This window comes from Eschrichtius robustus, chromosome 2 (genome assembly GCF_028021215.1).
Source record: "Eschrichtius robustus isolate mEscRob2 chromosome 2, mEscRob2.pri, whole genome shotgun sequence".
Taxonomy (NCBI): Eukaryota; Metazoa; Chordata; class Mammalia; order Artiodactyla; family Eschrichtiidae; genus Eschrichtius; species Eschrichtius robustus.
Window position 1 is genome coordinate 171,937,769 of NC_090825.1, and position 14,570 is coordinate 171,952,338.

Sequence of the window (14,570 nt, forward strand, 5' to 3'; positions counted from 1 at the left end):
GCCCTGGTCCGGGAAGATCCCACATGCCGCGGAGCAACTAAGCCCGTGCGCCACAACCACTGAGCCTGCACTCTAGAAGCCTGCGTGCCACAACTAGTGAAGCCCGCACACCTAGAGCCCGTGCTCCTCAACAAAAGAAGCCACCACAATGAGAAGCCCGTGCACCACAATGAAGAGTAGCCCCAGCTCGCCACAACTAGAGAAAGCCCGCGCACAGCAACGAAGACCCAACGCAGCCAAAAATAAATAAATAAAAAATAAATAAATTTATTTAAAAAAATTTAAAAAACTAATAGCAAAACTCTCCATGTACCGAGGCACAAGTATCATTTTTGCAGAAACCAACAAGCTGATTCTAAAATTTACATGTAAAGGTAAAGAAACTAGACCGGCCAAAACAATTCTGAAAAAGAAGAACAAGGAATTCCCTGGTGGTCCAGTGGTTAGGCCTTGGCTCTTTCACTGCTGGGGCCAGGTTCGATCCCTGGTTGGGAACTAGGATCCCGCAAGACGCGTGGCACAGCCAAATTTTAAAAAATTAATTAATTCAAAATCTCTCAAAATGCATCATAGTTATACGGCACACAGAAACGTGCAGATAAATGTTTGTATCAGCATTGATCATAATCACCCAGAACTGGAGACAACCCAGCATCCGTCAGCATCCTTCGGTGGGCGAACACTTCAACAGCCAGTGATCCAGACGCACCACGAAATACTCCTCAGCAACAAAAACGATCAAACTATCAAGGCACACAGCCTGGACAGCTCTCAAAGGTGTTATGCAGAATGAAACACGCCAGACTCAAAAGGTTGCATGAGTCTATTTACACGACATTCTGGAAAAGGCAAAACCATAGAATGGAGAACCCATCAGCGGGGGCGGGGCGGGGGGGGGGTGGTGACTGCCAAAGGACACGGGGGATTTTGGAGGGTGATAAAAGTGTTCTATATACTGTTTGTGGTGGTAACTTTGTGTGTTCACTATATGTAAATTTTATACCTCTAGGGTGGGGGAAAAAAACCCACAAAAATGAGCATGCTCTCTGTTCTGATACACTAAGATCTCCAAGAAATACTGTTAAGTGACAATCTCGTTGTTCACAACAGGGTGTTAAGCTGGGCGGGAGAGGGAAGTGGATACACACACATTCGTATTTGCTTCCATTTGCACTGAGAAACTGGGAGGACACAGGAGAGGAGCGAGGGTGGTTAGCCACGGCTGTAGGAGTAGGAGGACAGGAAGCAAGCTTCTCTCTCTCCATTCTTTCTGGTATTTTTGAACTTGGTTCCATGTTGGACATACTACCTATTCAAACAATTATATTAATAAGAACACTCGGACTTCCCTGGTGGCACAGTGGTTAAGAATCCGCCTGCCAATGCCAATAGGGGACACGGGTTCGATCCCTGGTCCGGGAAGATCCCACATGCCGCGGAGCAACTAAGCCCGTGTGCCACTACTACTGAGCCTGTGCTCTAGAGCCTGGAATTCATAACTACTGAGCCCGCACACCCCAACTACTGAGCCCGCGTGCTGCAACTACTGAAGCCTGCTCACCTAGAGCCCGTGCTCTGTAACAAGAGAAGCCACCGTAACGAGAAGCCCGCGCACCGCAACGAAGAGTAGCCCCCGCTTGCCGCAACTAGAGAAAGCCCGCGCGCAGCAACGAAGACCCAACACAGCCAAAAAAAAAAAAAGAATCTTCAATGCTTCCAAAGGATAGTGTACAAAAAGGAGAAAAAAAAGTAACTTTGTGGCAAGGAAAGCTGACAGACATGTCATCTCACCCAGAAGATCAAGATCAACATCATCCACGGTAAGCTTTATCGATATCATGGACCACTGATAGGATGTGAAGAGTACCTCATCTTTGTGGTCCTCTTCCCCACAACCCATAGCCCCAGTCGAACCATGAGAAAATACCAGATAAACCCAAATTGCCGGACAGTCTATAAAATACCAAGGTCATGAAAAGCAAAGGCTGTGGTGCTGTCATAGCTGGGCGGAAGCTAAGGAGACGGGATGACCCAATGCCATGTGGGATCCTGGATGGGGTCCTGGGACAGAAAAAGGACGTATTGGCGACAGCTGCGGAAACGTGAACCAAGTCTGGCTTTCGTTAATAATAATAATGTGCCGAGGTTAATTTCTTAGCTGTGAGAAATATACCACGGCAAGGTAAGAGGTTAACCTTAGGGAAAGACGGGTGAAGAGTATATGCGAGCTCTCTGTACTATCCGCATAACTCTTCTGTATGTTTACAGCTTACTTATTTTCTGTAAATCTAAAATTATGCCAAAATAAAAAGTTTCTTAAAGAAACAAAACAAAGGCAAAAACCCCTGGAGACACTAAACAGCAAAGAACTTGGCATGAGGCATGACACATTCCAGCGAGATTTTGGACTATCTAAGATAAGACCTGGGAAATCCCTGGCGGTCCAGTGGTTAGGACTCAGAGCTCTCACTACCAGGGCCGGGGTTCAATCCCTGGTCAGGAACTAAGATCCCGCAAGCTGGCAAGCTGCACGGCACGGCCAAAAAAAAAAAAGAACACAAAACAATAAAGAAAAAGGATCTGAGAAGAGCCACAAGCTGATGAAGGTGGTCCCAAGCAAAGGGCAAGAGGAACCTCCACCTTACTCTTCCTATAGGAGAGAACTGTATTTTACAGTGAGTAAACAGTCCAAGAACTCTTGTAATTAAAAATCAAGCTAGATGGACCTAGAGACTGTCACACAGAGTGAAGTAAGTCAGAAAGAGAAAAACCAATATCGTATATTAACGCATATATGTGGAATCTAGAAATATGGCACAGATATATGCAAAGCAGAAATAGAGACAGAGATGTAGAGAACAAATGTATGGATACCAAGGGGGAAGGGGAGGGTGGGAGGAATTGGGAGATTGGGATTGACACATATACACTACTGATACTATGTATAAAATAGACAACTAATGAGAACATACTGTATAGCACAGGGAACTCTACTTAATGCACCGTGGTGACCTAAATGGGAAGGAAATCCACAAAGAGGGGATATATGTATATGTATAGCTGATTCATTTTGCTGTACAGCAGAAACTAACACAACATTGTAAAGCAGCTACACGCCAATAAAAATTAATTAAAAAAAAAAAATCAAGCTAGGACATCCTTTTGCCAGGAGCGTATTCCAGGTGGGGGCCTCCCCACCTGAGAAAGTGGCCTGCTCTGAGCTCGCTGGCAACCCGTGCCAGGCGGTGCCACCGGGAGATGCCACTGGAGCCGGGCTTCCGTCTGAACGGCTTCCGCCTAGACGAGGGGAAGTGTTGCAAGATGAGGAGACGTGTCAGCCCAAACCACAGGCAGCCTCTCTCAAGCTGAGTGGGTGGCTCACAGCCTCCGGTCACAGGCCCCTGATCTTGATTTATAGATCCCTGGGACTCCATCGCCCCACCAGCCAGAAAAGAACAACTCTGAGGGCATCATCCTCAAAGCCACTGGCTCCCTGGCTGCAGGGCCTGCTGAGGGCCTTGTAGGCAAGCAGGCTGTGACCCTCCAGAAGGATCCTGGCCATGAGCACAGAGGACAGAGGTCCCGTGGCTGGGACGGTAGGGGCTGTGTCCCCAACCCACCCCGGGGCTTCCTCCAGGGCTGGCCTGGCTGTGCCAGGGCGTATCACCCGGCAAGCAGACGTAACGCCAGCTGGGACTGTTCCTGCCTGCTGTGCTCGCTTGCCGGCCTGCCAGTCCCTAGAGACTCTTATCGCTGGGAAAATGTGTCATGGGGCAGAGTCTCCAGGGCGCCTCCTCCTCCTCCTCCGTCTGCGCATGAGGGTGTCATCGGGGCCCTGGACAGCTCTGCTGGCCACCTGTCCACACGCTATGGGTCTGTGGTCCAGGCGGGTTCAAGTTTAGGCAAAGGAGTTCTCCCAGGACAAACAGAGCATGGTTCTCCATGCTGTGGCATTTGACTGGAATCCCCCTGGGAGTTTTAAGTTGGTCTGGGGAGGGGTCTGGCACTGGGCATCTCCCCGTGACGGATACTAATGGGCTGCCAGGACTGAGAAGCAATGACCCCAGCAGCTTCCTTTCCTTGGTTCTTGGTCTAAGCAGGCACTTGGGTATCCACGGGCAGCGGGGTGGGGATGGGAGGGAAGCTGCCTTCTCCCCGTTGTGAGAGTGTGCCAGCGCCCGGACAGAGTGGGGCCCATTCCTGCCAGGGCTGCCTGGCACCCAGGCAAGAAGCAAGAGTCGGAAGGGATGGCTCACTGGAAGCTGTGCAGGGCCTCAGTCACCTCAGCCCAGGGAAGGGGCCCTGCTCGGCCCCATCTCGTAGCCAGGAAGCCAGTCCAGAAAGACAGCCATGCCTGGCCGGCCCCAAGGTCTTAGCCTGTTACTGTTATTACTGTGTGCCCAAAGGGCAAATCACAGCCCTCCCCGTAAAAAAGATACACTTGCTTCTGCCCCCCCTGGAGCACCCCAAACCCCTCTTCTATTCTCAGTCCCACACATCCCAGGTGGGCTGCGAGCCCCCAAAGGCAAGTTGCAGGGCTGTCCGCTGGTCCCCTTCTCAATGGACATCTGTGCAGTGAAATTAATCCAAGTTTGGTCTTAAGGTACCTTCATGGAACAAATATGCGTGCTCCTACTTTGTGCCAGGGTGGCGAGGAACGCTCGAAGATCCCTGCCCTTGTGAACCTGCCGTCTGGGGGGTGGGGAGGAAACAACACAAAACAGTTTCAGGCCCTAAGATGAGCTCTGAAGAAAACACATCTAGGCACGCGGTCTGAGTGCCAGGGCCCTGTGTGAACCAGGGTAGGTCAGGGCCGGCCTCTCAGAGGGGTGAGGTTTGAGCAGGGACCCAAGGAGAGAGGGGCAGGGTGTGGAGAACTCTGGACAAAGAGGAGATGTGGAGGAGGGAAGAGAAAGGCCCCGAGCAGGCGTGAGCCTGGGGGGTTCAGGGGCGGCCAGGAGGCCGTGTGGCCAGCGGGATGAGTTTGGGGGACAGTGGGAGCAGGCGAGGGCGGGGGTGTTGGGGGGGCCAGTGGAGGACTTGGACTTTGAGCCCAAGTGAGGTGGGGGCCACAGAGCGTGGTGGGCAGAAGAGGGACATGCCCAGACTCAGGCGTTCACAGGTACCCTGTGGACACTGTGGGTGGTGGGGGAGGCAGGGCGGGTGCCAGGGGACCAGGGCAGAGGCGACTGCACTGGTCCAGGCCATGGAAGGGGTCGGGACGGGTGAAGCGCGGCAAGGACACGCTGATGTGGGAGCACCGGGATGGGCTCTCTGGCCAGTCCCAAGTCCACTCATTCAACCCAGGTGAACAGCTGCCGGCCAGCCTCCTGGCCTCCACACCCAGGGAGGGGAGGGCCACACACCCAGTGCTGGCCATCAATCTCCCCACGTCCTCCTCTGTGTAGACACGTGTTCTACACAGGTGTCCCATGTCCACGTGCAAATCCTGGGAGTGGGTGACTAGAAACAGCCTGAGCATCCATCAGCACCGAGAGGCTGGTGAACAAACAAAGGTGCCTTTGTACCATGGAGTACTATGCAGCCGAGACAACGACAAGAAAGCACCCTGTGTAACAGGCCATGAGCCTCGAGCCGGGGCCCACAGCCAGGCAGGATGGGGACAAAGGTCCTCGTGCAGCAGTCACCTGCCTGCTTCCAGGCAGCTGCCGCCTGTCCTCGTCTAGACAGAAAGACCTACTGCCTCCTCCAAGAAGCATTCCCTGACCACCATTCCCACCCCAAGGCTCCCTATGGGGCCTCCGTCTCCCACATGCCTCCACTCCCTTCTCACTGGAAAGTGCCTCCTCAGAGAAGGACCTCTAGGGCCTCTCGGGTAGAGTGAACAAGTGGGTAAGGATGGGGCTCAGAGCCTCACCCCCACCGCCTGCGCCATCTCTGCCCCTCAACGGCCTCATCCGTAAAATGGGGCCAAGCTGAGGGGACGTACAGACAGCACTCAGTGCCTAGCACACGGTGAGTGTGTCAAGGGCATGGAAAGTCCATTCAGTGTGACGGGAAGACCAGAGCCGCCCCCCAATCGCCACCAGAGGAGGCAACTCGAGCAGCTGAGCTGCGGCACCGGGCACCCCAGTGGGCACTGCAAGAAGCCCCACAAGGGCTTCAATTATTCCTCAACACCCAGCTTTGTTCCAGAAACTTCTTCGGCCACTCTGAGGTACAAATGCAGTGAGAAGGGAGGGAAAACTGGACCCTGTGAAGCTGGAGCCGAGGGGAAAAGGGAGGCTGGAAAATCCAGCGGAGCCAGGGGTGAGGATGCTACTTCCGGTACAGGCCAGCAGGCCCGGGGGAAGGGGGCCACCCGTGAAGGCCGAGGCTCTGGGTTCAAGTGTGGCCACTTGGGCAAACCTCTGTGACTCAGTTTCCTCGTCAGCAGACGGAGATCAAGCACTGGCCTCGAAGGAAGTGAGGCGCCTTGTACCCAGCTCCCCGCATGGATCCTGGCAAACAGCACGTGAGACAGCACTGTCCTCTCTCACTGGGACAGCCGCAGTGACTCCTGCTGGCCCCCCACCTCCATTCTTACCCCTCTGGGAGGGTCAGGAAGCTCCAAGCAGCAGTTACAAACATTTCGACAAAGCAGGACCCCTAGGATGTGTTGCGTGGTTGGAAAACAAGTTTCTGAACGATATAAACAGGGTAGTCCCAGTTCTGGAAAGAAGATGTACCCCCAAAAGAAGCAACCCCAAATAGTGCTGTGTATTTTCTATAGGTACCAGCGTGTCCATATGTACGTAAACACGAGAGGGCTCTGACAGGATATATGCCAAACTGACAGTGGTGCTTCTACGTGGAGCTGGAAGGAAGGGACAGGGCGGGCAACGTATCCTTCCTCATCTGTCACGGTTTCCCTTTTTCCGAGAACTCAGTCTTCAGTGTTCTACTTATATAATTAAAACTTAGGAAAGACGGGCATCTGACAGGCAGTTCCCTGAGCCTCATGGGCCCAGTGGTCTTGCCTTCGACTCAGGCCCCTTTCCATATCTGAAGGGGGCACCTGTGGAGCCCTCTGTCTGGGACACCCTTCTCTGGGGTCTTCAAGGGGCTGGCTCCATTGCAGGCCCGCCCTGACCACCCCGTCGGAGGCAGCCCCTGCCCAGCCACTCTCTCACTCTCCCCACCATTTTCACTGCACTTCTCCATCTTCAGAATGTCACTGCTCATTTAACCATTCTGCTCACCTCTGCCCATCTCGGTCCCCGCTGGGTCCCCAGCACCCGGCATGCTGTCGGACACAGAGTTATTAACAACCTCAAGGATCCGGAAAGCCAGAAATCGCTCCATCTGTCGCCTCAGCCCCAGCCCCAGATACAAGCACCGTAGTGTCCACGACTGACCTGACAGCCAAAAGCCATGGCCCCACCTTCCCAACCCCACTATCCCCGGGCAGTGGGCTCCGGAGGAGACAGGCCCGGCTCAGGGCCCGCTCCTGCCCTCCTCCCTATGTGACTTCAAGCCAGTCCACCTCTGAGGCCTCAGTTTCCCTACCTGTGAAGCAGGGATGCTAAGAGCAGTATCTGCCCCCAAGGATTGCTGGGACCACGTGGTCAGATTTTAGACATAAGTCCCTGGGGCACGGCACACAGTGACTCTCCACACAAACATCAGCTCTTACTGTGTTATAAACATCCAGCAGCAGGTGAAACCGAAAGGGCCACCCAGCACCCTGTTCAAGGTGAGGGTGACTCCAAAGGGGAAAATCCCCAGCATCTAGCAGGGACCTCATTGCCAATACTAACAGGAACCCCAATGTACCTGGAAGCAGGAGTCTTTTCTCTCTGGTGCCATTTTGCCTCGGAGGCAGGGTAATTTTTTTCTTTATTCGGATTGTGGCTAATGGCCTATAAATATCTCATTATTGGCTTGCATTTTTCCAAAGTTCTAACAATAAGGGCTTAATTACAGCATGCGGTTGGCAACCCCAGTAAATTAAGGGTTAGCCGATGTCCCCATTTCTTTCTGCAGCTGAGGGGCCTGTAATTTCGGCATTTTCATTCAAATCGGGCAAAAGCTTGGCAGATGCGGCTCTGAACCAAATGCAAACACCAGAGAGACACAGGGTTCCATGCCATGCCCAGCGCTTTCTGCCCGCACTACCTTTGAAAACTCCAAATCTGGAACTGTCCACGAGGCCATCCTCTGCCCTCACCCACAATGAACCGGACTTTTTACCAGAGGATTTCAATCCGTGTTCCTAGCGAGGGCCATTATCCCCAGACAAATAACTCTGAAAAGCATTTGGGCAGCCCAGAGCTGAGCTCTGGAGAAATCTGTCTTCCTGGTTATAAACATAATCCCCAAACGAGCCAAAACGAACAAAGAATTATGTGGGGAGACAACCCACATGTGGGGTTCGAAGCTGTACATTTTTCCAGGCTTTTTACTACGAAAATACAACTGTTTGGAATAAGATGGGCTCACACGTCCGCTTGGTCTGGGCCCTAACAGGTCTTGCATAGGTTTTCTGGGTCACTCAATCCTCTTCTAGATCACTCTGAGTAGTTATTTCGTAGTTGGTTGTCGGGACACATTGTCTAGTCAATTCGATACTGTTGGGCCTTTTTTGCTCCCAATTTCCCACCATCATATGCTGAATGAGCATAAAAAAACTCTCATGGCCAAATGTTTGTTCACAGTCACCATTCCCACTTAGAAACGGCAGGAACGGGCTGGGCTCCCACTAGCATTTCAGGACCTGGTTCGCCAGCTGGTTCCAGCTGCATCCCCAGAGCTCAAAGTACACTGACAGGTGCTCAAAGAGTGTCTGTGCTAAAATGAGGCGTTACTTATATTAACAAAGTAATCATGAATTCCTTTTCTTTAAGGAAAGAGAAATTAACAACTGACCTTCAGAGTCCTGACCCAGGGCTATACAAAATGCACAGGTCTAATATTTCACAAGGATTAGCTCATTTGAATGCTCAGCCCGCTCCCAGGAGAGAGGAACCATCATGATCCCCACTTTCCAGACAAAGAAACTGAGGCCCAAGAAGTGAGGTCATTCAGCTGATGGATGCCACCTTCCCACAGGTGCCTCTGGACTCTGCCTGCTCCGGCTGGCCTGGGTACTACAGATCACGCAGGCAAAGGCCCTTCGGCTTTGCCTGAAAGGAAGGACCATGGAAATAGCAGCTGTCATTTCCAAGTGTCTTTGAACACCGAAGAGCTGTTAAGGGACAAACCAGCCCAAAGAGCAAACCATGTGCCCACCCCTCAGTCTGGCAGGGACGTGAGCCAACGGTCATCTGACACACATTCATCCAGCACCCACTGTGTGCCCCACAGCGGCCCCATGATACAGCTACGTCTCCCTGCAGGGATCCATCACCCGAGACCAAATGGAAACGCAGCTGGAGACGGTAGAGTCCATGGGCAGCTGCTTCTTGTCAAAAGAAAAATGGCACCGGGCCCTACATGTGCTCACAGGCACTACTCACTGAGAGCATCGAGGCAGAGCTGCACATCAAAGGCGAGAGCCCTCAGCTTGCCCAGGACCAGATCCAGAAGGATCACAACAGTGCCACCAGCAGCTCTCCCTCTACCCAGGGCCCTCCCTGGCCCCCAAGTCTCCACGTGGCTTGCACCCCGCCCCACCCCAGTACCTCCCTCACCTCATCTCCCCCCCACTCGCTCACTATACCGTGTTCCAGGCACACTCCCACCTCAGGGCCTTTGCCCTGGCTGTTCCCACAGCCTGGGACGCTCTTCCCACAGATCTCCACTGGTGGGTCCTCCCTCACCTCCTTAAGTCTCTGTTCAAATGTCACCTGCCCATGGAGGCCTTCCCTGACCCTCCATTTAAACCTATAACCTCCCCCTGCCCTCTCCATAATCTCCTCTTTTTTTTTCTGTAAAACGGTTATCTTCTACCTTGTTTCTTCTTTATCTGCGTCCTGCTGGAAGGTCAGCTCCCCCAGGGCAGGGGCTTTGGTATCTTGCTCAGGGCTGTGTCTGCAGCCCTAGAACAGAACCGGGCACAGAGTGAACATGTTCAGAAAACATTTTTCATTGAACGAATGAAAAATGCATGACTTTTTAAGTGCTTTTTCGCACTAGACACTCTTCCGAGACTCATTTAATCCTCACTCCACCCTCAATGCCCTAAGAGGTGAAACACACCTAACCCGGTGGCCTGAATGGGGCCCATGAGTAGGTAATGTTAAGAGCTGGGGAAACTGAGGCTTGGAGGACAAAGACTGACAGGATCAAGTCCAAGACTGGGAGACTCCAAGCTGGAGGCCTCAACCTCTGCCTCCCCTCCCTGCTCTTCTCCCAAGGGAAAATTTCTAAAGCCCTTCCCTCTTGCCAGCCCAAGGCTAAATGACAAGGGTCACCAGGGAGCCACATCCTCCGCTCTCTTTAGGGCCACAGGTCTATCTGCTGGTACAGGGCAGGACAAGCCCTGGGCCTTAAACTCAAAGGTTTCCGGGGCCAGGAGGCTCTGGGTAAATATGAAATGGGCCTGGGCAAGCACTAGGGAGTAGTGGGGACTGTGGCAGCTCAAGGGGCCACTCCTAGTCTGATGGGGCAGCCAGTGGCTGCTGCTTCTGAGACCCAGGCAGTTGGTGCCAGGCACAGGCCCAGGGAGGCCAGAATACGATGATTATAACGGCAGCAGCCACGGGTACAGGGTCCATGCACTCAACACACGTTAACTCACCCTGTCCTGCAGAGAGGGCCTAGTAATCACCCCATTTTACGGAAAAGGAACCGGGCCACAGTCACACAGCCAAACATGCTAGAGCCAGGCCTAGGGCCCAGAGCCTGTGCGCTACACCGCTAAACCCTAAAGATCTCTGGGGTTTTTGCTAGCACGACCAAAATCTGATTTTGATGCAAAATCTCACTTTTAAATGTTGACAGCTAATTAAAAACAAAACATTTTAGGGCTCCCCTGGTGGCGCAGCGGTCAAGAATCTGCCTGCCAACTCAGGGGACACGGGTTCGAGCCCTGGTCCAGGAAGATCCCCATGCCGCGGAGCAACTAAGCCCGTGCGCCACAACTACTGAGCCTGCACTCTAGAGCCCATTAGCCACAACTACTGAAGCCCGCACGCCTAGAGCCCATGCTCTGCAACAAGAGAAGCCACTGCAGTGAGAAGCCCGGGCACCACAATGAAGAACAGCCCCCGCTCGCCGCAACTAGAGAAAGCCCACGCACAGCAACAAAGACCCAACGCAGCCAAAAATAATAAATAAATTAAATAAATAAATTATAAAAACCAAACCAAAACAAAACATTTTAAACTCCATGCTGGTGAAAAAAAAAGACGGAGCAAGCAGGCTTCGGCCCCCGTGGCCTTGGACCTGCAACCCCTGCTACGGGGCTGGGCTAATTGGGCTATTCTCACTCTCGGATCAAGTTCTTAGAAAAGCCACAAGGAGGAGGCAGGGAAACAGAGCAGCCCGTGCTGCCCCCGAGGCACAGAGTTTGACGTGCTCTCCTGTTTGTTCCTTGAAACCAGCCGGGAGACCCTCTGTGTGGATCCAGGGCTCAAGGGAGGAAAAGGGTCCTTAGCTGCAGCACAGTTTAGCCAAAGTCACAAAAAGAAGCAAGCAGTGGGACTCAAAGCGAGGCCTGCCTGCCATCCGCCTATGGCAGGGCTTTGTAACTGAGAAGCCTTACCCACACTCCAGAAATAAAAAGAAGTTGGCTCCTGTTTGAGCACCCCATACCCAAAGAGAGACCTTTTTACAGCTTTGGTTCTCGAGCCCTGAATTAATGCGCTTAACGACCGATGTCACGCTGCAGGCTCTAGGAGGAGGTCGCCACAGGAGCCAGCTCAATAGCAGTTGGCAGTTGCCAGATGCCAGGGTGGGTGGGAGGGAAAGGTGAAGGGCAGCGGGCCTGAGAAGAGGTGGGGATGGGAGAGAGACCCGGGGTCTCCAACCCAGAGCCCTCAATCCCTCACTGAACAACCTCGAGCAAGAATGCTCGGCTCTCTGAGCCTCAGTTTTCTGCTCTGGAAAATGGGATCACAGCAGTGCCAGCCTCATAAGGCTTAAATGAAGTCCAGTGTGTAACTTCAGAGCACTTTAATTCTGACTAGGCTTTGTTGTCGATATGAAAGGAACCAGCCTGGGGAGTAACAGCCCCATCCAAGTACACCTACCGTGTGCCAAGCACTATGCTAAGTAAGCACTTTCAACATACCATGTCACTGCATCCTTGCAACAGTCCTGTTGAGGGTCCATCATCCCATTTTTCAGAGGGGAAACTAAGGCTCAAAGAGGTCAAACAATCTGTGCGAGGTCACAAGGCAGATGAAATGGACAGAGCTTTGCAGACGCTCACCGGAAGCCTGGGCAGACAGGAAGATAGCCAAGCAGGGGGCCCACAGCCCAGCCCGAGGCTCAGTCCAGGCTGCGCTGATCCCAAGTACACACCTTTCCGCCACAGTAGACAGAGGGCATTGCGCCAGAGACAAAGCAGCAAAGGAGGAAATTCATGCTGCTGGGAGCAAAACCCCAGGCCTCTGGGAAGGCAGGGGCGGGGCTGGGCGCCCAGCTGGGCTCCACTGAGTGCCAGCCTGGTGGCCTTGGGCAAATAGCAAGTCTTTTCTGAGCTGAACCAAGAAACAACTCAGCTTGGGGCCTGCTGGATGAACATTACCTCTTAACACTGATAACAACAATAATAATGATGACTATGACATTATTATTTGGCAGCCACAGTCACAAACGGAGTCCTTCCCAGAATGCAGAAGTGGCCACCCATCTGGGAGGCAGAAGGACAAGAGGTGGGGGAAGGGAGAGGGGAGAATCAACCGCCCTCAGTGGCCACAGGGTCCATTCTCATCCATTAGCTTCCTGAATCCTGGAAACAGCCCAGAGAGTGGAATTTGTCCACTGGACAGATGGGCAGTCTGAGGCTTCTCAGGGCTGCCCAGGGAAGGCTGTATACCAGCTCTTGCCACCACAACCTGATCAAGCAAGAAGTTCCTTCCCAGGATCCAAGGAGGGCCCCCACTTTTCAGGTTTTAGCTTGGGCTTTGGACCCTATGTTCCAGGGCCTCGGAGGCACCCTGACACGGGCCAGGAAAGACTCCTGGAGAAAGTTCTGCCTGGGGTCCTACTTCCAATAGAAAGGAGTTCAGGTCTCATCCTTCAGCTCCCTTCTCCTCTGCATGCTCCCACCACCCCCTGCCACAGAGGTGACGGCTAGGGCATTGACAGGCAGATTAGGAGAAGGACAGACACCAGGACAGACAGACAATAGGGTCCACTTGTAAGAGAGGAGCCAGCGTTCACCAGGCACCAAGTTGAAGAGTCAGCCCAGGAGAACCAGACAACAGGGTCTCCTAGGTCCAGCCAGCCAGTGAGACAGCAGAGGCCAGCTGGGTAACCCAACAGAGGAATAGCTTAAGTGTTAAAGTCTGGGAGGGGCACGGATGGGCAACCAGACAGGACAGGTCATCCTGGATAGCTAGCCAGGCAGCAGGGGGCTGCCCTGCGGTACTGGACAGATGGATAGCCAAATGGTGGTGGCGGGGAAGCCTATCCAGGACAGAGAGACAGCCAACCAGACGACAGAAACTGCTCCAGATAAATGAACAGCCAGCCAGACCGCAGGGATCGGCCCAATAGATATCTAGGTGACAGGTTTCGGACAGAGAAGGGGAACCTATCCCTGACCCACAGACAACCAGATGGCATAATTCACCCACTACAGCCGGGGGCCAGAGAGTCGGCGGGGGTTCACCGCACCTCCTGGCCCACGCCCCCCAGCCCCTGCAGGGAGCCCTCCGCCCAGGGCGTCCCACAGGGCCCGCCTCCCTGTCCCCGTCCCCGTCGCGGGCACGCAAGCGCCGCAGTTACGCCGGCGGCGCAGGACGCGCCATTCCCGGTCCGCCCTCCGCGCCCTAGGCCGCCGCCTGCCCGCTGTCGCCGCCCCGCTCGCTCACCGGCCCACGAAGTTCTCGAGCACCGAGCTCTTGCCGGCGCTCTGGCCGCCCACCACGGCGATCTGCGGCAGGTCCAGGTGGCAGCTCTGGCCGATGGAGCTGAAGGCATCCTGCAGCTTGTTGACCAGCGGGATCAGCTCTTCCATCCCGCGGTTGCCCATGGCGTCGGCGGCCCCGGCCCGAGAGCCCAGCGCTCCCCGCCCGCCCCTGGCCCTCGACGATGCGGCCCCGCGGCGTCCGCGGCCGTTGCTCCCCGCCCGCCCGGGCCTCGGCGCGACGCCCGCTCCCGGCTCGGCCTCACGGTCGCCGCCTCATCCGGTTCTCAGGCGACACCCGACCCAAGCGACCTCCCACCCGGGCCCTGGGGCTGCACCCAAAGCCTTCGCGCCGCTCCCGATTGGTCGGCCGCGCTGTCACTCGTGCACACAAGCCAATGAAAGCGAAGCACGGGCCTACGGCCAAATGAGTCTTCCCCCTGGGGACCTTCTCTCGGACTCATTGGACGAAAGAACTGTCGCTATTGTGCTAGAGCCAATAGCGGCGGGAAGCGAGTTATCCAGGCCCGGAGGCGGTGTTTCGGGAAAAGGCATTTTGGCCCCGCCTATTAGGGGCAGTTCCAGGATAGCAGGAACATCCGCCAATCTT

The 14,570-nt window shown here is 54.2% G+C and overlaps 1 protein-coding gene across 8 annotated transcripts in view; it reads right to left on the reverse strand.

Annotated features, from left to right (window-relative positions):
• The window catches only part of DNM2 (dynamin 2), a 91,694-nt gene extending 77,455 nt beyond the window's left edge, over positions 1 to 14,239 (reverse strand). For 6 of the 8 annotated variants that reach the window (XM_068536987.1, XM_068536986.1, XM_068536985.1 and 3 more), the window contains exon 1: positions 13,926 to 14,238. In XM_068536987.1, coding sequence (XP_068393088.1) covers positions 13,926 to 14,086 — 161 coding nt within the window. In that variant the 5' untranslated portion in view covers positions 14,087 to 14,238. Of the gene's footprint in view, positions 1 to 13,925 lie in introns of all 8 variants that reach the window. The other 2 variants (XM_068536983.1, XM_068536981.1) reach the window with 1 other exon arrangement.
• Between the last annotated feature and the right edge of the window lie 331 nt (positions 14,240 to 14,570).